At 39.8% G+C, this 27,401-nt stretch overlaps 1 protein-coding gene across 3 annotated transcripts; it reads left to right on the plus strand.

The window, feature by feature from the left end:
- Window positions 1–2,333: 2,333 nt before the first annotated feature.
- Window positions 2,334–12,306, plus strand: kiaa1191 (KIAA1191 ortholog). 3 transcript variants are annotated; one of them, XM_072662295.1, is made up of 9 exons: window positions 2,334–2,537; window positions 3,760–3,892; window positions 5,306–5,418; window positions 6,154–6,347; window positions 7,852–7,963; window positions 8,164–8,288; window positions 8,631–8,734; window positions 8,849–9,021; window positions 11,355–12,306. In XM_072662295.1, the coding sequence occupies exons 3-9, from the start codon at window positions 5,391–5,393 to the stop codon at window positions 11,564–11,566; spliced, it is 948 nt and encodes a 315-aa protein (XP_072518396.1). In that variant the 5' UTR covers window positions 2,334–2,537; window positions 3,760–3,892; window positions 5,306–5,390; the 3' UTR covers window positions 11,567–12,306. The 3 variants fall into 3 exon arrangements, with proteins under 3 accessions (XP_072518396.1, XP_072518395.1, XP_072518394.1); XM_072662294.1 differs by having other exon boundaries at window positions 2,335–2,537; window positions 8,852–9,030; XM_072662293.1 differs by having other exon boundaries at window positions 2,336–2,537; window positions 8,849–9,030.
- Window positions 12,307–27,401: the final 15,095 nt, after the last annotated feature.

Consider the following 27,401-nt stretch of genomic DNA (forward strand, 5'->3'; position numbering starts at 1 on the left):
TTCTTCTTCTGTGATTTATATTGCAATATATATAATAAAAACACAGATATTGTGCAGATATAATCTTTTAATCTGTCTCTGGTAGATTTATCATGGAAAATGAGAACAGTGTACATTTTTCTTTTGTATAAGCAGCCTTTTTTTAATCTGGCAGTCGTTATTTACATCGTGTCAAATGTAATGATGCATGGACCTATAGAAATGCTCCGAAATGACCTAACATACAAGATTTCTTTCTTCTCCTGTAAAACTGCCAATTTAGACATACAAGGTTTCTGCATGACAGTGAGCATATTCAGGAATGCACGCTTAAAGCATTTAGCATCGTACATAAATAGGCTGTTAAGGGACAACTTACAGAGCTAACGCAGTGAACCGGGTTAGAATGACATGTAATCATAATACAAATATAATAATACAAATATTAACTCAGACGAAGGTCACTGTGTCCTGACCATTACACCTGATTAGACAGCAATATGGTCCACTGTGGTGGTGACTGGGTCAGTACTGAATTGCTGTTATAAATGCTAACATATATGAAATGTAGTCCAAATTACATCCACATTTTTGTACACGTCACACTGACAGTACAGAGGTGCAGAACAATGAGCAGTGTGATGTTAACTGTGCGACACAGCCCGTCATTATTTAGTGGTCAAGCAATTTCTGGCTGTGTCTGAAATATTAGAATTGCTGCCTACTTAGACAGGATTCGGAGGCAGGAAGGCACCCAGTCATGTCTGAATTGAGGTTTAGTGATCTGGCCTTCTATTTTATTGCTAAATAAAACACAGCCAAATGCACCCATCTAAAAGTGAGCAGTGGATACCTTGGCTACGTCAGGACCTATTGGCTGTGTCAGAAACTGGAGGTAGCTGGCTGAATTGATGCCTTGCTCTCCACACTGTCTCAGAAGGCAGTGTAGTGATGAAGGTCTCTGTAACTGAATCATGAGGGCAACACTACATCCTGATGTTTCAGAGGTACTGGCAGCTCAATAGAAATGAGTGTTTAGCTCATAACTCATAGTTATAACGTTTGAGACACAGCCAATGTTGCCTTCGGTTACAGAGATCTTCATCACTACACTTGTGGAACAGCGTGGGCAGCAAGACACCAAGGCAGCTACCGTCAGTTTCAGACACACCCGTCAGTGATTCTTTTTCTGAATGTAACGAATCGATCTTTAGCTTCGGTTCTTTTCAGTAAGGCAGTCAAATCGACTCACTGAACCAAACGAGATGCCATACAAATAACTAACTCAAATAAAAAAATAAATACATTGTTAAAACCGTGTAATTATAGTAAACACATAGCATTAAAAAAAAAAATTAATCTAACATACTAATAGCAATCTCTTTGAATTAACTCACACTTTCCCAGTATTGTCAATGACATCTTCCTTCAGTTCATTATTTAAGATTAGGACTCCTAGGATGCCAGACTCCCTCTCAGCACGTCGCTGCACGTAAAGGAAGACGACAAGAAGTTGGCTTTGGCTTCTGAATCGCTGGGTCACATTTGATTCATTGAGGAGCGGGCGTAGAAGAATCGGTTCGTTAAACTGAGCCGAACTTCGGCTGAACGGAACTAGCGCTGACGCTATAAATAAAAACCCTATGACAAAAAATGTAATAGAATTGTAATTAAAGTCAACAAAAATACACAAAACATAACAAATAACACAATGTACGGTGTAAAAATAATGTTTTTTAAATGCCCTATTTTTCTTTACTGCCGTCGATGGCTTCTTTCTTCAGTTGTTTGTTTTAGACTAACTGAAATAAAGAAAGAAAGAAATAAAGATTAAGTTTAATTAAGTTTAGTTTTTTTAGATTAATACATTTTAAAGAAATAAAAAATAAATATTATTTTAAGTAAATAATATGTTAAAAACGTGTAACTATAGTAAACAACACATTAAAAAAAAAAAACACAACATAATGTAACACGTTAAATACAATCCCCTTGAATTAACTCGCATTTTCCCAGTTTTGTCAATGACATCTTTCTTCAGGTAATTATTTTAATAAAGATTAGGACTCCATTAATGAGTACATGCAGACACCAGACTCACTCTCAGCACGTCGCTGAACGTAAAGGAGACAAGAATTAAGTTAAGGCTTTGGCTTCTGAATCGCTGGGTCACATTTGATTCACTGTGAAGCGGGAGCAAAAGAATCGGTTCATGAAACTGAGCCGTACTTCCCCACTTACACAGCAGGCTCCTGCATGCACTGGTCCTACACCGCCCCCTGTGATGAATCGATACGCAGCAGCAGCAGCAGCAGCAGCGTGTTGGCGTACTGGAGTATCGCGAGATTTACCGAGAGTGGGTCGCCCTTCCGTTGCAGGCCTGTGTTTTTAACCGCTCAGAGCTCAAGGGAAGTTTATAATGGCAGAGACAAAAGGCGACTTCGCGCAGATACCGTCAAAGAGGGGCGAAGTCGCTCGGTTTCTACTCTTCTCTTTACACATTTTGGATTGTTAGATACCGACTAACACGTTACTGGCTCCGGAAAACATCGCGCCAGGTAATTTAGCTAGCACTAGCTGTATATTGTGGCTCCCTGTGGGGCGGCTTGTTTTGTCCTGCTCTCGGCGCAGCGGTTAGCTAACCAGGTTAGCTAGCTAGCTCTTGTTTATGTGAAAAGGTGTGTTAATAAATTGAGCCGGAAAGCGGTCCAGTTCAGAGACACCTAACTTGAGCCTGAGTTCGTGTTTTTGGGGTGTTTGCTGGCGAGTCACCACGACTTGTCGTCAGGTGTGTTAGCTAGCTAGCTAGCTATAGCTAGTGTGCTGTCATCGGTTCAGTACAGCGAGCCTGGGCTCAGCTGCTGCGCTATTGCATAATGCTGAACTGACCGAGTCCTGCCTTTAGCGCTCGCTCTCGGCGACCTACTGATCTTTAACCACAGATCACTGACAGAGACCGCAGAGAAAAAGAAATGTGGATGTTTTGTGAGTTAAAGTAATTTATAAACTCTGTTTAACTTGGTGATCTGGAACAGGGTCTGGAACATATCTACTTCAGTCCTGATCAGCCCCTTGTTGTGTAGGCTGCGGTGAGCTGTTTTAGCCTAAAATAGCACCATATTTTTACTATTAAATACTCGAAATCAAGATCTATATAATGCAATTGTCACTAGTAGAACTTATTATCATATTTATGAAACGTTTGCTACGATAGATCTGCAAAGACTAGTCATGTCAGGACAACATATCCATAGCTAATGTAGCGCTGGCTAATGTTGTTTAGTAATATGTTAGCTAGCTGCCATTGATTTACAGGAATCCCATTCTCTCCCATCTGTAATTACTTTCTTACTAAAACTTTCATTTATTATTATTTTTTATTATTATTATTATCATCATTATTATTATTGTTGTTAGTGGTCAGCTTTGTTTTGTTTGTGTTGTAGGTGTATGCATGCACATGTCTGTCCAAGTGGAGCATGTACTTTTTGTCAGACGTCAGGTGTTTGCTGTGTTTTACCCATTTTTGTGTATGAGCTGTGTGTGATGTTATGAGCATCTTTCTTTATTGCTGATCAGTTGGGTTAATCAGTGACTCTGACCTTCAGGTTCTACTGGGTTTGAGTGGTGTTGACAGAACCTCACTTTTTTTTTGTTTTGTTACCCTGATCAAGGTTTAGTCACCTGCTTTTAGTAACACTAAATAGACCCTGTCCATCTCATTCATCATGAAGCTTCTGATGCAGAACTGTGTTAATGGCTCTTTTTCTTCCTTTTCAGTTATCTGTCTTTCATCATTGCCTGTACTCCAGTAGTATATACCACAATGCTCAGTGTGCAACCTTCACTCTGGGTGAATCAGCAGGATCCTGTGCTATAGCAGCAGTACTCCAGGCCTTTGTGCCCTGAACTGGTAAGCACACACTGATCACTGTGTTGCACATGTTTCACTGCTTGTTCCTGGAAAAAAAAAATGAGGGAACTGAAAAACACAGTGGCACCCTTCACCTATAGTACACAGAGTATCACCATGAGTTGCGCAATGGGGGTTATTAGCTGACTTTGTAGTGTCCATGCACTAATGTGTTATGACTACAGATGTATTCGGTTCTCGCATGTTTGTACACAGATCCGTACTAACTGTAGCTTACCAACTCTTACCAGATGCCCTCCCAGTATGTCCTCCTAAAACCTCTAATCATTATTGGCCATTAGTTTGTGTCTTCTCTTTCATATTTACCCCGGATTGTCCAACAGAAAGCCACGAACCAAAGCTCATTTAGTGGTGCGGAACGGAAGTGTACTTGTGTAATTCACCTGCTCAAGTCTTTGTAATGGTATAATCATATGACAAGTAAATTAAAGTCATATGGTAAAAAAATATTTTTGCACTCACTGCTGTGTTTGCTGTTGAATGTTTAGATGTCTGCAGTGTGGAACTATTTTAGATGCGGACCTACTCTGGACACAAGCCTTTCTTTGCTTTTAAATTGGCACTGAATTAAAAGGCATTACAAACAGAGAGGGGTTGGCTAGAAAATGTAATCAGAGCACTTTCAAATCAGATTTCCTACTGTAAAAAGCACTTACTACTGTACACACAACAAACACTAAGTGATTTTCCAGCAGCATTTTAAGGTATCTGGACGCTGACCAATCAGGGAAGTCAGTCAGACTGTATTATAGAAAAAGGTAGCTACCTAACAAAAATCAGTCCAGAATTATATTCAGTTATTATATCTGTTGTACGGAGTTAAATTATGCTAAATTGTGTGCCTAAAGCAAAATGAGATTTTACTTCAGTATTACTTAGGAGCATGTTGCCTGAATTGTGTGGCGGATTACCTATGGAAACAAAGATGATAAAAGGGTCAGCTAATACCTAGCGTTAAGGTACTCTGGGTTAGGGGGCAATGGGTGCATTTGAGCGTCCCTAATGTAGAACATAGCAACTAAATAGACCTTAGTCAGAGTGAAAACTTTTGGTTGGTGCTGTCAAGACTAGCTTGGATGCCATCTGTTTGGATGGTTGTCATAATATTGAGCATTGTGAAACTACTTAGTATCGGGATTGATGTAAAAACAGCCCTAGGCTGAACTCTTCAGGTTCAGAGATGCTCAGATTGTGGATTACTGAATGTATCGGCACAGCTTTCCTGTTCCTTCTCAGTTGATCATTGACTGCATTTAGATGATGTGTATTGAATGGCAAACAGCTGCAGTTAATGCTTAATGCATGCAGTATTTTTGCTTCCAAGAAGTGTACCTTGTAATGTAATCTGGAGCAGTATTGATTGGTATTGCTCTCTGTCCTACTCTCTGGCAGGTCAGATCCAGTCTTCTGCCATTTGGTGGATATTACTTAGAATATTGCACATTTTCGCCTAAGACAAAGCCTGTCCTTTGTGGCCATGGTGTCCAGACCTGGAGACATTCCAGGTAAGTGCAGTTTGTGTGTGAAATTTATGGGTTTTGTATATGGCATGGGTTTATATGTCAAAAGTGTTGAGATCTTAAAATATTGGTTAAACCTACTCTGGTATTTGTCTTCTTGAGACACTTGAGTTTTGGCTTCTTTTATTTTTACATGTTTACAAGTCCTTGATGAACAGCTCAGTTTGGCACAGAAATGTCATTCATTTAGTTATTTTATTTTATATCACAGGAAATGTGACAAACATGATTTGTGTGAGATTAAAGCAGATCACACTTTTGATATATGCAGTAATGTAACGTAGATTTAATATCATTAAGAAAACTTTATTTTTTTGTAGGGATGCACCAATCCATCTTTTTCTTTTCCGATACAGATACCAATACATGAACTTTGCTATCAGCCAAAACCCAGTATATATTAGTAAAAACTAAATATAACAAATGAACACTGAGATAAATGAACTCAATTTCTTTTGTCACTAAAATATAAATATTATAATTGTGCTTGGCACAGTGTTGTCTGGGCTCATGATTTTTATTCTGAAAATCAAAGTCTGGGAGACTAAAGAGGATCCAGCATCTAGCATTTCAAGTATTTGTACTTCAGGTACGGCTGCAGTAATCACTGACTGGGGCATGGCAAAAATCCTGAACTACACTCGTGTGTTATTCCACTCCATGAACAATGTATAACACTACTGATGATGATTTAGTCACATGTGCTGCTGTTTGTTACAGCCCTGGAGGCGGGCTCTGGAGTAAGTGAGGGCCTCCTAGGGGGCATGTCTGTTCCCATCGGGATGACCCGCCGAGCCATCAGCTACGATGAGAACCTGGAGCGGCCCATGTCTCCTCCCCCCTCTGATATCAACATTACCAACCTGTGGAGGAGGCCCGTCATTCCAGACAGAAAGTTCTCTCGGTTGGCTGAGGTGCACTGTCTTCTATTGTTTCAGTGAGAATATGAAGCTGACTGCTCGCCCAAAAATGTTCTTGTGCTATTGCTGTGCTCATGCTCAGCTGTCTGTATTGTTTTTAACAGTGCTTTGGGATTTTGCAATGCTCAAAGCTAGTCTTAAGCCCTATGTGGAAGGGATTAAATTGACATGGTCTCCTAGATTAATTTGATCTTTCACAGGTGCTGCTTTGCTGTTGCTGTCTGTCCGGAAGGACCAAATCTATTTGTCTCCCTCCTTTTCTGAGAAAATTGAGAATTGTCTGCTGTGTTTCTTTGAACTCAGCGGTGGTTTGATCATTTTTGTTCCGTCCAGATACAGATCTGTAATTTTCTCCAGCAGCTGTCTTCTCTTATTTTTGGACGCTGCTACGCACAGTATTTAGTCTGAGAATGTCCATAAGAGATCCCGATGAATATGCACTTTTCTGAATTTCCAAAAATGTAAATGGATGACCAGGAGTGATTACCAGAGAGGTATGCCACAAAGCAGGATTTAGGAAACCTAAACCCAAAGTTGTGTCTATTCAATAGGAAAAGAGCTCAAGTTTGGGCTTAAGATATCTGGTTAATTGAGAGCTTTGTGGTACACCCCTTAGGTTTACTAATTTACAGTAAAATGATCCCTGGATTGATTTAAACACTTTTACATTTACTTCCTATTTGTAAATGTACTTTAACATTAGTGGTAAAAACATTAGGGTTTCATTCATGTAGATGAAGTTAGACGTTGAGTTTGGATTGCATAGTTGAAGATCAAGGCCTTTTGGATGGTTAGAATATGCTGGATTGTAAATATTCTGGATATTTTCCTTATTTTAGTCATTTGTTTGTACTTGCTTTTGGATTTTGTTTTTATTTGAATTCAAACATCTAGGCATGCAGTTTTTCTTTTAAAACATTTGTGAAAGAATGGGTCATTCTAAGAGCTTACTGAATGAAACCCTCCTAGATATCCTTCCATTAGCTTTGAGCACCTGTATTAAAAAGATGGAAGCGTTAAGGAACCACAGCAGCTCAGCCACCAAGTGGCAAACCATGTAAAGTAACAGAGTGGGGCTGCTGACTGCTGAGGTACACAGTGCATACAAATGTTGGACGGACCAAAGGGCGGACCAACTCCATATTAATGCCTATGGATTTAGAATGGGACAATATAGGTGTATATTGTAGATGTCCCAATATTTTAGTCTATATAGTGTATGCATTTTAATGTGATCTTTCTTACAGACATTTTGTTACCAAGACAGTGTTATTTTATTTGAACTCTATATTCATATTTTTTAAATGTAATAAATTCCAGAACATTAGTAAAACTTTGAGCCAGGTGTGTTGGTTGGTGGCTTTCCTTTGTAGCATTACTTACACATTCTGATATCATTTAGTGCTGAAATTCTCATTCGGAAACCGAAGAACCTGAAGATTTACAAAATGGTTTGTTTGTCATGCCTGAAGTGGGACCTTATTTCATGTGCTTTTAGGAGGATGAAACAGAGAATGCAGTAAAAACCACCCCTGCACTTGAGCCTTCCCAACCTCCAGCTCCGGTGGTGAAGGCCAAAGCTTCGGTTCTAATGAACTCCCTCATCGTCAGTAAGAGCAATACAGTCTGCTTATCTGTCTAGTTATCACTGCATTAACACGCTGGCAATGCACTGTGAAGATGACTCTCACTTTGTTTAAAAAAGAGTACTGTGGAATGATTGTCTTTTATAATTAGAATAATAATAATTAATAATAATAATGTGGATTGTAGCAGATGATAACTAAGTGAATCTTCCTCTGTGCTTTAGAGCAGACCCAGGAGAGCATACAGACCTTTGAGAAGAGAGCTGGACTGACTGATACAGGTTACACCCCCCACAAAGGCCTGGCTGCTGAAGAAACCCGCTTTCACCGCATGGCTGAATCACTGCAGGTGACCTTGCAAACTATTTGTTTCACACAAGGACATCTTTAAAAAAATGAAGTGCACTATTAAAATGTGCTTTGAGGGTTCTTTGAACAGTGCCATAATAAAACCACTTTTGGATCCATAACAAACCATGCTTGTAATAGAATCATGCGTGTATGAATATTCACATATCTCTTAAGGAACCAAAAGTCATTCCTCTATGGTAGTGTTTAAATAACCATTTGAGGCTTTTTTTTTATTCAGAAGAATAGAATGCGGGTAAAATTGATACTCTTTAGTTCTTTAGTTTTCCTGTCTGCTGTTTGATTTATTTATTTATTTTCTCTTTTCTCACCAATGTTGTAGAAATTGCACATGCAAAGTGTCGACCTCAAGGAGGAGAAGCAGTCATCGTCTGCTCAGTCAACCCCATCCGGAACCCCTCAGTCATCTCCCAAACAGAAGCGCAGGTAAAAATGGCATTGTTTCGGTGATGTGAGATTTAGCAGTTAAAACCTTGTTAAATATACGGTCATACAGGGTGAAAATGTCTGGCTAAGTCTGTGCAAATGTTTGTCTGTCAGAAGCTGGTTCAGCAGTCAGGGCTCAGCGGCCTCCCTCACAGGCTCAGAGCTCAGTGCCAGCTCTAGCTCAAGTTCGGACCTGGGAGCAGGTGAAGGAGGCATGGAGCGCTGGAGTGTCTTTGGGCCCAGACCACAGGTCCACAAATCCACCTCCGACATGGGTACAGAAGCAGGTACTGCAGGTAACTCGAACACCCTAGATGTAGAAAATGCCAGCCTAACACCATTTCTTTTGTCCAGAAAGTTGATTAGTGGTCATTTTAAAAACAGGAGACTTAGTAAGCTTTAAGCTTTAGAAACAGTGACCATTAAAATCGTTGCCCTTGTAGTTAAAAGTTAAAATATTAAAATTGACTTGAAAATTCATTATGGCTTTAAAGACACAAGAAATAACATGATGAAAAGTGAAGCAAAATGATCAGCACATTCACATTTGTTATATTTAAATCAGTAAAGGTAAGGATCATGTAAATTATTTCATTTGCTACATTATAAATAAAAATGTCAAAGATATACATACTTCTGTGAATGATCTTTAAAAGCCTTTACTAACTTGACACTAAAGACTACACATAAAACCATTGGATGGCAGTTATCAGTATGGCCATAACAGTAGTATATAACTTGGTTCAAGATAGGAACTTATCTTGTGCTGCTGCGTCCTTCTCTGGGAACAGTTAGTCTTCATACGTCAAAGAATCATTAAGTTCTTAAAAGGTAAATGGGAAGAATTGATCTGTCTTGTGACTTTGTACCGTGTAGAACAGTCATGCAATACTGAGCAGAAGTTACGAGTGCGTCGCTCCGATAGCTTGTCCCATTCTTCATACACTTGTTCAGTCTCAGTTCTGCCCAACACAGCAAAAAGCATCTTGATGACCGCCTTCAGCAAAACAGCTCAGTACAAAAAAAAAAAAACAACAACAAACAAAACAATGACACCACCCTATAAAGTATCTCCAAGGCCTGGACACTGTTATCATAACCTTGACATCATGCTGTCCAAACCACGATTTGAGCAAGCCAGTGGCAATTGTAATGAGGAAAAACACCTAAAATGTTAAGAAGGAGAAACTCTGAGGAGAACCCGGGCTTAGGCCTGGGCAATATGGGGAAAATACTATATCTAAATATTGTAGAATAAGACATTTTGATGACATAATATTTATCGCAGTTCATGTAATCATAGACTAAATACATCAGTAGTGACCGATTCATAAAAACAGATATTCTCCTAGACTGAGTACAGTGATGTTTATTCAACATCTGCTGCTCTTTATCTTATTAAACCAGACTAATTAAAATGTTTGTAATGAAACAGGCAGTTGATCAGAGTTCCTAAAGCACTAATAATATCCTCGATATGCTTAGAAAATGTATCAGGACCATGTTAACAAACTTAAAAATAAAATATCATCAAGTTGCTCAGCTCTACCCAGGCTCAAATGGAAGACCCTTATCCTTTTTGGGGTGAATCCAGAAAAATTGGAGAGTAGATAGAGATTACATATTGAAGATCATCTGTGCCTGTAATAATGAGGATTCGTTTTAGTGAGTGAAAAATTAGTAGTTAATATCTGAAATAAATCTATCAGTTCATGAACTAATGAGTATTTTTTTCTTTTAAATTATATGTAAATGCACTATGACTACATTTAGGATAATCACCTCTTCTGTCACTGTAGATGCTTAACAGCGCCTAGCAAACTATACACCGGATAAGTCTTCTACACGATGACTCTAAATATTGACTGCAGACAGCAGACAATTAACAATCTTGGCTTATGACTGGTGTAACAGTCTGATTTGTGGTCAGTGCGTTATAAGTTCAAGTACAGTTCTTGCTGTATTGGAGTCCATGGGTGGAATAGTTATGCCTGTTATGCCTCAAATGTCAATCCCTAAATGTCGATCCCTTGTTCGCATGGCATGTCAGTGCCCCAGCACACAGGATGGGGGTGGGGGGGTGTGGTGACTGGTGACTCTTAGGCTCATTTAATCTGTTTTTGAAACTAGGGCATACAGCTGAATGAAATGTGTCTATTGTGACGTTTGGCATTTACTGTTCTATTCTGAAAATTTCAATTTGAACTAAAGTATGGGTGTTTTCACAGCTCTATTCTAAAAGCTCTTTCTCACAACTCTTAATCTGCGTAATGGAACTTTCTTCTCCCTTCTCTACTTGTTCCCGAGATTGATTTGAGTTGCGGATTTTAAACAAAGCAGTGTCTGTGTAGTACCAGACCTAAGAAATGCTGTCATTATTTAGCTAGTGCCTTCAGCTGTATTGACTGACCACGTCAAACAGCCTTCCTTCTGTTTTCTTTTGGCTTTCTGTGCTGTTTACAAAGGCAAGGTCCAGCACACTAATGATGTTGCGCAAAATGCCCTCCCCCCAAATCTTCTCAATGTTTGCTAATGGTTTAGCACCCCCCACCGCCTTCTTCCCATATTCACCACTGATCCCAGCAGCAGGATAAACTCTCACTCTCCTTTGGCTCAACAGGGGGCTTTGCCCTGCAGTCCTATAAAGGCGCTCAGAAGCCCACCCCCATGGAGGTCATGAAGGCACAGGCCACCCGGCTGGCAGAGGATCCCACCAACTTCAAGGCTCCACCCAAGATGGAGATCCCCACTGTGGACGGCAAGCGGCAGATGACGCGCCCCCACAAACTCAAACACCGCGACATGAACGTGCTGACCCCCTCGGGCTTCTAAAAAGCCCACCCTAGCGGACCTTCACCACACTGGAAACACGTAGCTGGTCTACCCTCTTTCCTTTCCCATTTGTGTCCCTCGTGCCGTGAGGTGACTGAAGTTTCATTTTTTTTGCCCTTTTAGTTGAGACCTTCTGTGCCCACATGATTCCTAATGATGGCCTTCCTCTCGTGTCTTGTGTCAATGTTATGCCTGAAAAGAAGTCCGTATCATACCTCTGCGCGCACCCTGACTTGTAGTGGGCCCTTGGTTACATTTCGTGTGTGTTCATGCCTCCTCATCCACAACAGTGTTAAATTACCTCTAATTCACTTCCTGTAATACAGACGTTGGAGTACAGGCTCGACTTTGGCCTCTCCTTCTGAGTGTCCTTTCTTTGCATGTTCTGTAGTGCAGCAGTGGGGTTGGTGATGGACTCCTGGTTCTTTCTGTCTGGTAGCAGCTATCATGTTCTGTTCATTACCCCCATGGTGGCTACTGTATATCCTCACCATTCAATATTTCAGAATATGACGTTTCCTTGACTTAGTTTTGACACTGTGATGTCAAGTATATTGTTCTGAAGGCACTAACTGTGTTTGGCTGAAGACGAGTTTTACTATTTAATGTAGACAGCAGAGAGGGTTGTTTCTATTTTTGTTAAATGGTAAAAATGTTATGTGTTCAATTTCAAGAAATTGAATGTATAGTTCAATCTTCTTGGTGGATCTGTTGAACCGAAATAAACCTAAATGAGAGTTTGTCGTTGTCATCTTTCATTCAGCTGTCTACATGTGGCCTACATGTCAGTCAGAAGAGAAATTCTGTAGAAGATCGTTCTGGGATGAAGGAATCAAAATTCTGCTTTTTAGAAGTTTTTGTCCCCTCTGCATCCAGTGTTGCACATTGGGTTTATTTATTTACAGTGAATTCTTATTTCTGGTGGTAAGGTGGTTGGGAATCAGTTGTGTGGATGAGTGCAAGTACAAGTCCAAGTTGGATGAGCATCCATAAAAGCTCTGTGAATTGTTGGTGAGGACCTGGGGAAAGCGAAAGTTGGGCCTTTACAGCCTTGAGACTTTTAGCATATTCTCTATTGTCTTCAGTCGAACCAATTGGAGTTGGTCACGTTCCTCTGTCACATGTGGACAGATGTGCAGATGCTATTGTGACATCCATCATCTTGCAGAGCACAATATTTTTACTTCTAACAATTTTGATGATTGGTTGAGGAAGGGTTTGTTTGGGCGTCTTTTTCAATTCTTAAAAATTATGGGAACCTTAAAGTACATTCATAAAAGTATAACTGTCTGGATTTATTAATTTCAAATGCGTCTGGATATTTATCGAGAGAAGTGTGGCAACCTCAAAGTGAAATCCAAACATCTGCCACAAGGAGGCGACTGTCTCAAGTTGATTGGAGAAAATGAAGTTGAGTTCATCCATCCAAGAGCCAGGAGGCCCTAAAAGGGGCTCTACCTAACAGTGTATCTTATAGCATCCTAACGCAATATTGTATGAGTTTGGGTTTTTTTTCCCTTTCCATATGAGTGGTCCATTACAGAAATCCCATCCAGCAATTAAACCTGAGCAAGGGGTTGCCTTTAAGCAAGGACGTGCATTAGCACTAGAAGTCTGTCTTTCCATATGAGTCCTGCTGTATTTTTTTTTTTCAGCTCATTTGCTGCCCTATTGGCAGCCGCCACACGTCTGAAGCTGCCATGGTAAACACACTTTCCTGGAAGTCCCCCCACCCCCCCAACACACGTACACCCCTGAGCCTTAGGCCTCCTCCCTCCGTGACGCTGGATTTTCACTCTGACACATCATAGGTCATTTCCTGTGCTCAGCGGCCTCCCAGCGGGACGTCTGGAGTTAATCTACAGGCTGGTGGTCCACCCAGCCTAGGCCTGCCACAGCTCTCTACGAGTCACTGTGACATGAGATCACAGTCTGACCACCTCACCGGACAGACATGGGTTTGGGGGCTCAGAAAACAGGGAACCAAACCACAAAGGCTGACTGCTTTCCAATACGCGTACTCGGGTTCTCTGGACAAGGCGTAACTTTAGCTGGTGTGTGGAAATTCTGGTAGGCCGAATGCCTCAGTCCTAACTACGGTGCTTGGCTAGTGTGTGGAATTCTGGCAGGCAGAATGCCTCAGTGCTCAGTGTGGAATAGCTAAAAAGCTTAGATAGCGTATAGACGTCCCAAGTGATATCTAAAGTGCTAACTAAAGTGCTGCTTAGCTTGTGTATAGAATCCAGGCAGTCCTGTCAGTGCTATCGAAAATGCTAGAATTCTGACAGGCCTCACCACGATGCTTGAATTCTGAATTCTTGCAGGCTGATTACCTCAGCGCTCAGTGTAGAATTCTAGCACTGTCAACTGAAACACTTCAATTCTAAAATATTAAACACCAAAACTTTCGTGTTCAAAGTAGAAACTAGGGTGCAGTGGTATGACTGCTAGTTCTGTCCGATACATTCATTTACATTTAAGGGATTTAGCAGATGCTCTTATCCAGAGCGACTTACAAAAGTGCTTTGCTATTTACCCAAGAAAAACCTCAGCTAGTTTAAATAGACTAATAATTCAAAGATACCTCTAAGTTTAGACATTACTAAACACAAGTCAGGTTTCGAATCTGATGCAGGCAGCAGCTACAGGAAGCCCGTGAAGAGAGAACGCAGCAGTGGAGTGACATGGCTGAATTTAGGAACGTTGAAGACGACCTGTGCCGCTGCATTCTGGATGAGTTGCAGGGGCCTGATGGTGCGCAGAGGAATATCAGCCAGAAGAGAGTTGCAGTAGTCAAGTCTGGAAGTGACGAGAGACTGAACGAGCACCTGGGCGACTCTAGAGAGGAAGGGTTGAATTCTCCACATAGTGATGTGAAGCCATACAGTGCACTGTGAAATTAATGGTCCTATATGAAATCAAACTTTGAACATTTTTAACCAAAACATGCATTCAACACCACTAAATTTAACCAATGTATTGCAGTGAACTCCAGGTTGGATATGGTGGATTTTGTAAGGACTGAGGCATAGCCTGTTAGTTTTGAGTATTGTTTTTTTTTTTTAATGGCATTGGGGATCATTGTGGGCTAACACACACTATGACGTAAGAAACACAGGTCACAGTGTGTGGATTTAGATGCTTTTTGGAGATGGCCCTGGGTACTGATACTGAGTATCAGTATTGGACTGATGTCAGCATTTAAAAAAAATAAAACACAAACAAACATAGGAGTTGTCACTTCCCTACAGTCTGCTGTTTATTTATTTAACTGGATCTGGCTATGGTACAGATCTTGTCTCTTGTGCATTCAGATTCAAAATTTATTTTATTATAAAATATTTTCAGTACAGCTTTCTCTGTTATTTTGGAGTCATTGCCATGTACTTGGTATTTTTGGGGTTCCCACTGTTTTCAGATTTTATACGTTTCTCTGGATAAGAGCATCTGCTAGGTGTCAAAACATATATATAGATAGCTAGATTGTATATTCAGCTACTGATAAATCATCAGCATGAAAAATGGGTCAGTAGACATGATCCAAAATGACATGGAATTATTCACAATGACACCACAGCTTAGAATAGGACTCTCTGGAGCAGATAAACATGAATCTATTGGCACTATGTCAGGTGTGGGCTAGAGAGCTTTTGAGCTGGGGGGGAGTGGAACTGTGTTCTCTGGAATGATGGTGCTCCATCCAATACTTTTGGGAGGAGTTGGGTTTGAGGTAGGGGGTGGTGATCATCCAACATCCTGACCCCACTGATGCTCTGAATGCTATCAAATCCTCACAGCAGTGTTCCAAAATGTAGTAGAAACTCCTCCCATTGTTAATACCCTTGATTTCAGAAGAAACAATGAGTGAGCAGGTGTCCCAATGCTTTTGTCAATGTCTGTGCATTGGTATTGGTCGGATCTTTGAGGTTTCAGGATTGTTATTGGTATTCTGTTCTATTTTAGTCTCTTGCAGCTGTGTGTGCTCTACAGAGTGGTCATCTTGGCTTTTTTTCATCAGACTGCCATGATGTAAGGTTTTCCATGTTGTGATTCAGGAATGAAAGTCATGGCTGACATCACTTGGTCATAAATGTGGGCCCTAATTATGCAAATAACTCTGCAAAGACTTGTTTCACTTATTCCACCCTGAGACAAGACAAGAGGTTACAAGTCATAAATATTGTGAAATATGAGCAGTACTGTGATTGCGGCCTTCTGAAAGTCATAAAATGTGTAGGAAAAGTCCACAGTACCCCTCATGAGTTAGGAAGACTTTTTTATTTATTTATTTTTACTGCATTTAGTATTAGCAGTTGCTGTGGTTTAGGAATGATCTCTAGCACAAGGTGATCATATGCCCTCAATTTTTTTTTGCACGTGTGCCTTTTATGGGATCTAAAATACATTAAAATGTCCAGAATTTCACCTAGATTTTACTCCAGCATTTGTTTTTACAGTAGCCACACATTGTGTGTACAGATTTTTACAGCTTTAAACACAGTCCCACCTCTTACTACCACAACTGGTCCTTTAGCTGCATCTATCTGTATCAACTAGTGGACTGTAGCTTCCCAAAGAGAGATATTTATTTACGAGAGCGGCACATGATAATTGACTACAGCCTAAAAATGCGTACAGTACCGTCAGGTGAAAAAGGTATGACACCTCATGTATATTTATATCTTTAAACATTTGGAAACAACATTAAGAGATGCGGGCAATATAACCAAGCACATAAAACACATATTAATAGAATGTGAAAATGTAATTAATAGAAATGGCCTTTTTTTTTGTTGGAAAAAGATAGGACACCTAGTGCCCTAATAGCTTCAGTAAGACGTTACCTATAATAATCTACAAGTCTCTGACATCAACTGGGAGAAAGTCTTTCCCACTCTTCCAAGCTGAAGTCTTTCAGCTGTGTAATGTTTCTCCTTTAGGTTTTCTTCAAGCACCCTCTGATACAATAAATCATTTCTAGTGGACTCTATGTTGGAGAGCTCTCCAGGTCCTACTGCAGAAAAGCAGCTCCAAACCATGACATTTACACCTCTTCACAGCTGATCTGGGTTCTTGTGCTCAAATGCTGGGTCTGGTTTACACCAAACGTGTCCTTTGTTACTGTCTGCAAATAATTCAACTTTGGGTTAATTTGTCCAAAGCACATTGTCCCAGGTGTCCCAGGTGTCCTGGTCTTTGTCTTGGTGTTCTCTGGAAAACGTATATATATATTTTTTTTGACAGCAAGGATTTCCTCCTTGCACACCTCCCATAGAAATCAAAAGTGTGTGGTCTCGTTCTGATGGGAGATGTTGTACTTTTACTTCTACTCCTTACTTTTTCATGCAATTATCTGTACTTTCTACTCCTTACATTTTAAAAATAGCCTCATTACTACTATTTAATTTTGCTTTGTTTTCATTCCGGCTTGTCATCGTTCAAAAAAAAGAAACCCTATCCAGATAAATCGCGCCATCCAGAAAGTGTGTATTTGACTGTGGTTGGATGAGAAGTATAAACATATAACATTCTGACACCCTATTGGTTTGTAAGCAATCCATCGCATTTGCACGTCACGCCACACTCCAGCAAGGACACAGCAGACGTATGTAGCCTAGTATGAAGATGTCCGTGGCAGAGACTCAAGAGAACTCGAGTGAAATGTCCCAACTAAGCTCCACATTTACATTCCAATAAAGTTTATTGACAACATGCCTCTGAAGTTTGACTTTTTACACCATTACAATATATACTATATTACTATATTACTATTACTATATATACTATATTACTATATTACTACCATTACTATAGACTATATACTTATTTTCCCTCCCTGAAATATTTCATGATCCATGATTCATGATTTCATGGCATGTGTGCATATATTCAGCTAAAACAGGCAGCTTAGTGCATCCCAAAAATGTTTCAACATTAGCATTTTAATATAACATTATCATCATTATGGCTTTTAGATAAATGTTTTTGGGGAGGTGGGGTACTGCACTATAGGCCCCTGTGGTATGGTCTAAGCTTTTGGCCTCTGTTTTCCTAACACTACTTTCAGTTTTAAACTTTAAGTAGTTTTGAAACCAGTACTTTTACACTTTTACTCGAGTAAAAAGCTTAAGTTGATACTTCAACGTCTATAGAAATCCCTAAACCCTAGTATCTACTCTTCTACCTGAGTAATGAATGCAAATACTTTTGATACCTTTGGTTTTCTTTACCCATCAAGAGCAAACCAAGGTCAATGGGATTGTCTGGGATTTAAATAAGACAGGCTCCTCCAAAATCCTCTGTAATTATGTTCTAATCATCTGCAGCTGATGTGCTGCACCTGCTTCTAAGTCTAGGCATTTCAAATAGCAATAAATGTGGGAATAAATAAATATTTGTAATAAATAATAAACTTTTTATTAATTACATTTTACAAGTGATTTCTTCAGTTTTATGTGTTTAGTTATACTACCTCTATCTCCCAATATTCTTCAAGTTAAGATTAAATGTCTATATGTTTAAATATATTATAAAAGACTGTAAATAAACACAAATCAGATACAGCTAAAACAATCTTTAGTTTTGTCTCTGTGGAACGAAGCGAATTAAAAATTCTTAAAAATTATGGATCCCAAAAAGATTCTTCAATGGCATTCCTCATAGAACCATTTGTAGCACCTTTATTTGTTCATAGTGTACACAGTATGTATGTCTATAGCAAACTTTGAGAAATCATGTATTTACCTGGAAACATTGGCTAAAGTTCACACCGCAAGACATATACTGTATAGCATATTTTTAAGAGATTTTTTAAAACCATGATAAAAATTGCCCGCAGTGGCGTCCCCAGCGGCTGCTTCCTCGGATTATGAGGCCATGTGGGCATGCTTCATACCAACTGTGATGAGGAAATGCGATTTCTGCACTGAAGAGCGATCTGCCTGACAATAAACCAGCTTGACCTGAGCAAGAAGGGGCTGATACTGATTTGCATTAATGAGCACCTGCTGAGTGAATCGATTGGAAGTGACTTTCCTGAGAAGAGGGATATTATAATTTGCATTAATGAGTAGCTTGTGAATTAATGTAAGTCACCTGAGGAACATTCCACTGTCACAAGAAAGCAGAGCAAGCCAGTGCGATTTTAGCCATTTATTTGACATTACCTCAGCTTGTTATGACTAGAGTCTAGGGTCAGGCCATAACAGAGAAAGAAAGTGGGCTTTCTCTCCAGACCTTCTGCCAGAGCAAATACCAGAAAACTGTTTATTTTCATGACCCGGTATGGATTGATCACTAAGAGGAAGTTAAGAGGCCTGGCAAGCTAAAAACATTTTTGGAATTTTCAGAACCACTGAGTCAATAATGCAGGGGATTGACTTAAAAAAAACCCAGGTTGAAACTTGTACATCAAAATGATGCTTTTTCTGTTAAAAGTGTGTGTTGTGGACTCATTCTGCCCCAGAAAAAAACACTGCCTTCAAAAACACAGACACTGCCTTCATTTACATCCAAGATGTATGTAAACTTCTGACATACACTAACTATAAAATATAAACTTTAACCCTTGAAATCCTATAATTGCCTTTATTGTGCTGTACATTCCATTCTACTTTACATTACATTCACATTCACAAGAGTCTTAGTTCTCTGAGTTTAGAATCACTACCTGTCTTCATAGAATTGCCTTGTCTTTTGTTTGGTTTAATGAATAACGAGTGGGATTTAATTCAACAAAATGAAGAAGCAGGTGTTTCCAGGCATGAGGGCCATAGTAGAACAACCTAGGAGGGTTCAGATATTAGTTCAAGTGGTCTGTTAGTGGTCACTTCCGCTCAACGCTACTGAAGCCGATTATTTGGAAGTAATAATAAAAATCTTTACTCTATAAAAAAGGTTTTAGAGGAAAGAACTGTTTCATGGGGGTTCCTCAGAATCTCAGAAGTTTATCTAAAGGTAATGTAGTAATGTGGAAGTTGTATTAAAAATTGAAATAAAAAATTCTTAATGATTATGGATTCCAAAAAGATTCTTTAATGGCATTTCTCAAAGAACCATTTGTAGCACCTTTATTTGTTCATAGTGTACACAGTATGTATGTCTATGGCAAGCTTTGAGAAATCATTTTAGTTCTCAACAATGGCAAAAATGGCAAAAGAAAAAATGGAATGGAAAGTTCAAGGTAAAATCTAGAAGAAGTTCAGTGTGAGTTCAAAGTTTAGAATCACGACCTGTCTTCACAGAATTGCCTTTGTTATTTGTCACTTCCGCTCAACGCTACTGAAGCCGATTATTTGGAAGTAATAATAAAAATACTCTATGAAAAACTCGATAACCTCCGAATTAGAGAAAAGAACTGTTCCATGGGGGTTCCTCAGAATCTCAGAAGTTTATCTAAAGATAATGTCGTAATGCGGAAGCTGTTTTAAAAATTCTCCAGAACTCCAAATAACTTTACTTCTGGAACACTATCCCAGGGACATTTCGGCCTCCTTTAGAAATCCAGCGGAGTGAAACTGATTTCATTCAGCCGAAGCAACAAGGGAGTGTGTTAATGACGCTCTGCTCTTTATATGTGAATTCTTTGCTTTTAGCTCACATGTTTTCATTTGGTTTTCATTTCACTAGAAGGCCTTCAAACCTCTTGCTTTCTCTGTAAAGAGAAAGACCGTGCAAGTTTGCAGTTGTCATGAGGTCAAAGGAATCAGATTCTGCTTATATAGAACCATTTTAATTGGTTTATAAGGAATCTACAAAAAAAACGTTTCCCACCAATCTGTAGAAGCTTTTTTTTTTATTATTTTTATTTTGAGCTGTCATGATTCTGTATCGAACATTGGCTGTACTTTTTTTGTTGGTTTATTTAGTTTTGAAGGATTGAATCATCCAATTAAAAATTTTGGAGCTGCTACAAAGCATGAATTTAGGGTGTAGAAATGGGCTTTTGAGGTTTAAGAGTATACATTCCTGGCTTCTTATGTTATTAGTGAGGGACCGACCCACAGACAAGACGTTAACATTTAGGGCATTTATTATATTATAACTATAAAACACGCTACGTTAACATCAGTAAAAATGTGACATCCTGGACTGTAACACCATAGTGTGCTTTTGAGCAACGTCAGTAAAGTTGTGACACTGCTGACTGTAAAAATACAGTGAGCATGTTTTATGTTGTATATATATATATACTTGGACTAAGAATTAGTGTTCCTTCTTTTGAGATTCATTTACATTTCTGTAATACCATTGCAAAAAATCTTGAGACAATATTTCTATAATATTTTGTCACTGTCACACAAAAATTCTTGTAACTATATCCATAACTGTTAATCAGAGTCAGAGTCATGTAGAAATATTTTGGAGCATTTCTATTGGCCCATTCATCATGATATTATGAAACAATGTAAAAAAAAAAAACTGTCAGATTAGCATTAAACTATGGACATATGTATTGGGAAACATGCTCATTCATTGCTTCTTCCAAAATCACAAGTATTGAAAAAGAGTTGTCACTTTCTCTACTGTTTGTAGAAGGCTTTCTACTAGATTGCCTGGACAGCATTGCTGTGAGAATTTGATTGCATTTAGCGACGAGCGTTAGTGAGGTCAGGATTTTGGACGATCACCACCCCACCTCATCCCCAACCAGGGGCACTGTATTTGGGAAGGAAAGTTAGTGACTGTCAGGGTATTAATTGCAAAATTTTGTAAGAGTGTAATTGTTTTTTTATGAATGCCCAAAATCCCTGGCAGCATTCCAGTGACAGCAGTGTTTCATTTTAATATAAGACAGGCATAACTGTACATGCATTTTAACCAATTAAAAAAGTGTAGAAATACAGCATTTGTTTTACATAAAATAGTACTTTAGTATGTGTGAAGTTCCTGCTGTGACATGCTGGTTTTAAATGCAAAATTACAAAGAGGATACAAGAGTATAAAATCGTTAATTTAAGAATAGAACAAATACAGACATCTGTCAGTGTTTTTTATTTCATTTCGGAGCTCATTTTCAAAGTTTTGTGGCTAATGTCAAGTTAAGAAACACCACCTCAGTGGTTGAATGATCCAGATATAACATCACGTTCAAATACAAACAAATATTTGAAACCACTGTAAAACAAATGTTGTCTTAACGTGAATGTTAGCAATCCTGCTGTGTGGCAGTTTTGAGTACACCAAGCTTCTAGTAAATTACCAAAGCACGGATCACGGGTCTATTAGGAGTTCAGTTTGCACTATGTTTTGTTGCCTAAGCTTACATTTTTACAGTTTTTACCGTGCAGTGGTCTGCCGTCAGAATGTGTTGCTAGTCTGTAAAGTTGTAGTATTTCAGTGTTGGTTAAAAGAATTGGGAACTAACCCAAAACTGTATGGATTTGTTTGATTCCACCAGCGGCTCACCAGGGCCCAGTTTCTCAAAAGCATTGTAGTATCGGCTGGTAGAGTGATCATTCACTGAGATGCACTGTCAACCACGTAAGAATCATCTTCGGAATAATCTTTGTAAGATGCTTTTGGGAAGGATACATTTGTTGGTGTTTTCTTTTTCATTTTTAATAAACTATTAAAATATACCTGCGTCTAACCAGCTGCCACCTACCAGTCCGGCCAGCGGGTCCCCCCCAACCCGCCACCACCCATGGCTCACCCGCCTGCCGCTGCTGCCTGTTTGGTGGCCGTGCTGAAACCTAGATGGACTCGTGGCTGTCTGACACTATTAATATCACCATATCATCAACTTTCTGTTGTATCTGCTTTGGTAATTTTTACCATTAATGTTTAAATAGTCTGGCCAGAGGAGGATGGGTCCCCCTTGTGAGTCTTGGTTCCTCCCAAGGTTTCTTCCTCCAGCTCTGAGGGAGTTTTTCCTTGCCACTGTCACCGTTGGCTTGCTCACGGGGGTCTTTGACCCTTCATGTTATTTCTTCTTTCTTCTCTGTCTCTGTCCTTTATTAAGTACTAATTATGTAAAGCTGCTTTGTGACGACAACAATTGTAAAAAGCGCTATACAAATAAATTTGACTTGACTTGACTTGACTATTATTGGTACCAGACAAATAGTTCTACCTATTATCTTCTCAGATGTTTAAGACATTTGCACAGCACTGTATAGCCACAGATTCCCCCTGGTTACATCATTTTACTGCTTCCCGGTTGTAGCTGCCTGTTTAAAAGATAGTAGTGCAATTATGTTCTGGGTTCATCGAACACTTTGGCGGGATTTTCCACTTTGACCCATTTCATTTTTGTTCCCACTGTAATAATAAACCCTAGAAATCAATAACCAACCAGGAAATGTTTTCATTGGGCTTTATTGTGCGTCCCTCTCCAAGATAACTCCTCTAACTTGCCTATGCTAATGACTTGTTAAGGAGTAGACATGGAGCTACGTGTCCGTAATATATGTGCACCAATAAGACATTACCAAAACATTAAGACCAATATGACTAATATACTGATGATCATCTGCTTGTCCCCAAAACATTTCTCTGTACAACACCTATGGAGGTACTCTATGGTATCTGGCACCAAGACTTTCCAGCAGATCCTTTATCTCCTGTCAGTTACACCATCTGATGCGGATCCAGCACATCACAAAAGTGGTCACCACGCGCGTAACTGGTCATTCAAGAGACATAAAAGAAAACAAGACTCATCGTACCAGGTGACCTTCATCCATTGTTCCATGGTCCAGTCCAGATGCTTGTGTGTCCATTGAAGAGACTTTTGGTGGTGGACTGGGGTTAGCAGCAGTGTTGTGAGGCATTACTCTCGTAACCATCATTAAAAATTTGAGACTTAACCCTCACACATCAATAAGCCTTGGGTGCCCAACACCCTGTCAGCAGACTTTGATTTGTCCCTCCCCGGACCACTGTTTGTAGTTACCCACCACAGCTGACCAGGAGCACCCCACAATCCTTGCTGTTTTGGAGCTGCTCAGACTCAGACATCTGGTCATAACATTCTGGCCCTTGTTAAAGGCACTCAGGTCCTCACAACTGACCATCTTGTCTGCATCCAACATGACTGTTCAGTTACTGTCTAACATATATCCCAGACTTTGTGATGTGTTGGCATTCCGTTTAGATATGAGTGGTCTTTATGTTTTGGCTCATATGTGTATTTGTTTACAAGGAACCCACAACCCACGTGTTGACATGATTGCATCATACAAGTCCTGCAGATTTTTGGGAGCTCTGTCATATGCTACAAATTCTCTCCTTCCACCCCGTCCCAAAGGTTGTCCTATTGGGTTCAGATCTGGTGCCTGGGAGGGCCACTGAAGAACACTGAACTCATTGAACTCATGCTCATTAAACCGGTTTGAGATGACTTTTGCTTTGAGACATGGTGCATTATCATGTTGGAAGAAGCCATCAGAACATGAGATGGAATAGAAAGGAAATACGAGGAAGAACACTGAAATAGGATGTGGCATTTATGCAATGATTGATATTAATGAGCCTAACATGTGGCAAGAAAACACCCCCTACACCATTCCACCACCCTCACCAGCCTGGACTGTTGACGCAAGGCAGGCCAGGTCCCTAGATTCATGCTGCTGGGGCCAAATTCTGACCCCACCATCTGTGCGTCTCAGCAGAAATTGAGGCCGATCAGACCAGACTATGTTTTACCAGTCTGAGGCTGTCCAGCTTTGGTGAGCTGATGCCCACTGCAGCCTCAGCTTTCTGGTCTTGACTGACAAAAGCGGATCCCGACAGGATTTGACGTGTTGTGCAATCTGACAAGCTTTTCTGCTCATCGCAAATATACAGAGTGGTTATCTGACGGAAAGGGATTTTGGGTCTCATGAAAATATATTACACTGGTCCCCACAACTTTCTCATGAAAATATATTACACTGGTCCCCACAACTTTCTCATGAAAATATATTACACTGGTCCCCACAAGTCTGCCAAATTACGTGCTTAATACATTTTTAGGCCCCTGTCAGCCACAGGCCCAGAATCGTCTCAATGTCAGAATCGTCCTAACTTTTCTTCCTCATATGGCGCCTCTGATCTTACCATAGCATTTTTCAACTCAGTCTAGCCATAAGCCTGTCTGGTACCAACAATCATGCCATGCTCAAATACCTAAAGCTGCCTACCTGTATCTGCATAATTGCATGCATCACGCTGCTGCCATACGATTGACCGATTAGATACATTAAATAAACACAGTGTTGTCTTCCATTTTAATTGAAATAATAATTACTATAATTACTGCAACAAGTTCACATTGTTTTGGTAAGTTAAAGCCCCTGTATTTTTAAAGCGTGAGAATGACTTTTTTTTCTGAGTACTGAATGTGCATACGAAAGAAAGCATTGTTGGACCATTCACTGGGACCTTTTCACCCCAAGTGAAGATGCATAAATGAGTGGGATTACAGTAATTCTGCACTAACCGCTTCACTCGAGCATATAATCCTAAAGCCTCTGTTGGCACTGGCCGCCACAGCCACGATACTGCTCTGAGAAAAAAAAAAAAAAAAAAGTTAAGTCAGCACTGCTGGATTCTTCTTGTCAACAAGACTGTAAGCTTTCTTACTGGTCCTCTGACACACATCTGAAAGGCAGTCCTCTGGGTTCACCTTTAATCCATTATCAGTTTGACAGTGTGTGTGGTGAGGTTTGTCAGGGGCCCAATAAAGAAAGGTGCTGTTGTGAAGCAGAATGTGTATATACAGTAGATACTTTGCTTTGGAGAGAGTTCTTAACAGAGCGCAAATCTGAATCTTTACCAAATTTAGTCAGAGAAACCACAGAACTGCTTGTAGCACAACATAGCATGAAGCTAAGCAAAGCAGGTTGCAAAATAATAATAGAAGCCATACATACAGTAGTGTAGCCTTACGTTAACATAACAAGTAGCTCATTAGGTATTGTGGATTAATTAACATCTGTACTTAATGTCTTTTTGAAACAGTGTGTAAACGAGTAACGGTACACAAGCCAATTGTTCAGTTTACTTCACAGTTCGGACCTCAACAAAACCCCCAAATCATCAGCAGCCAGAACCTGAGAGAGCACAATTGGCCTTGCTCTTTCCGGGTGGCTGGCCAGCAGGGGCATCTGCTAGCTGATGCATCCGGGCTGGGTACCCAGCGCTTTCCCCGGAGTGCATCAGTTGCTTGGTGATGTTGCGTCGCCAGCAGTTCGAAAAAAGGAGGCAGTTGGTTGTTCATGTGTCAGAAGAGGCATGTGTCAGCTCTCATACTCCCAGTGTCAGGAACATTACACTCACTTGATAGTGGGAGTGGGAGTACTAACGAGTCAGTTGGGTAATTAGCTATATATAATTAAGGAGGACACATGGGTACAAATGTAATAATGGTAAGTTATAGTTTGCTGGGTTCGGACCTTGCCTTCGGGAGAACTCTGATGACATTGGGTTGGGGTTTGGGTGGCTTCTGCTTTGGGGTGGGAAGCCAGTCTCCCTCTGATAAGTGGAGCCAGGAGTGATAGATAAAAGTAATAAAAAAAAAGGGAGGTGACTGGGTGGTAGAGGATTGCAAAGATTTGCCATAGACACATTAACAAGAAATGGAGCTTATAGGAAGTTAGAATAGGGGCTTCATTGTGTTGTCCCCTAGTAGCAGTCAACAATGGTGACAATCAATGGGAAAAAGCCAGAATGTTGGTGAAATACTTTATTTTCAGCAGTTTCACTTTCAAACAGAAGTAGTGAATGATAAAGAATAAAGAAGGGTAACAAAAAATATGCAAATCAGCATCCACAACTGCATCCACAACCTTCTTTCTGAAGGCCTCAGAAAGCTCTTTGGATCTCACCATGGTACTAACACTCACTTTACCAATCAGGAGCAAACCAAAGTAAATGTCTGAGATTTAAATAAGACAGGCTCCTCCAAAATCCCCTAGATGTTCTAATCATCTTCTTATTATTCTTATTTAGGCAGTAGAAGTAACAGAAGTTTTATTTTTTATTAATTACATTTTCTAATGTTTTTATTAAAGACATTTCTTCAGTTTTATATGTTTAGTTATTTTACCTTAATCCCCCAACATTGTTTAAGATAAAATCTCCATATATTTAAATATATTTCAAAAATGAGGTGTCCTAATTCCTTTACATTTAATAATCAACTCTGTGTTACACAGCAGTAGTGGCTGCAAGTCTGGCAGCTGTCCAGTCCAGGATAATAGCAACTGACTTTAGTTTATTTATGAATTTTGTTATATTAGCATGAAAAAAAAACATCTACAACTTAGACCAACTTGAAGCCCCCCGGCCACAACATCCTAACAACAGCGGACATCCATGTGACCACACTGTCCTTTTTTTCTGAAAATCAAAATATCACCCTATTGTATAAACTGCATTACCCAAGGGGCACTATGTGATGCACACATGTTCCCTTTCTGTCAAGTCTAGTACAAATAAAGTGTGTGTGGGGGGGGATAATGTAAATAAAAGGAGTACCAGCACTTTTTTTTACTCATTCAAGCACTGGGACTCAGGCTTGTGCAATTTGGTTCCACATTACATTCATCAGTCTGTACTGTGAGGGTGTGGTAGGTATACCCAAAACATTATACCCCTAGTTGTTGGCTGAACTGAAGGCACTGGTGTGCAAGGGTTGAGGGGTGTGTGATCAGTTTATGTAAACTGTTCAGAAGAATTCGGGCAAAAGTGTCACATAGGGGCTGTTACAGAATTACATTTTTACAGTGATGGAAAATGCTGGAAAGGCTGTACGCCAGTCTGCTGGGATCCAGCAATGTATTCAGTAATCTTACCACCTCACAGAAGAAGCTGTGGCAGAGTCTGGTGGTGGTAGAACATCAGGAAGGTT

Source organism: Salminus brasiliensis, chromosome 18 (assembly GCF_030463535.1).
Source record: "Salminus brasiliensis chromosome 18, fSalBra1.hap2, whole genome shotgun sequence".
NCBI classification, from domain to species: domain Eukaryota; kingdom Metazoa; phylum Chordata; class Actinopteri; order Characiformes; family Bryconidae; genus Salminus; species Salminus brasiliensis.

Excerpts from the sequence above, each read along its gene's own strand:
- kiaa1191 (XM_072662293.1), top strand. The coding sequence starts at position 5,391 with ATGGTGTCCAGACCTGGAGACATTCCAG. Across the intron at positions 8,735-8,848 it reads TCTCCCAAACAGAAGCGCAG|AAGCTGGTTCAGCAGTCAGG; the intron begins GTAAAAATGGCA and ends TTTGTCTGTCAG. Across the intron at positions 9,031-11,354 it reads TACAGAAGCAGGTACTGCAG|GGGGCTTTGCCCTGCAGTCC; the intron begins GTAACTCGAACA and ends TTGGCTCAACAG.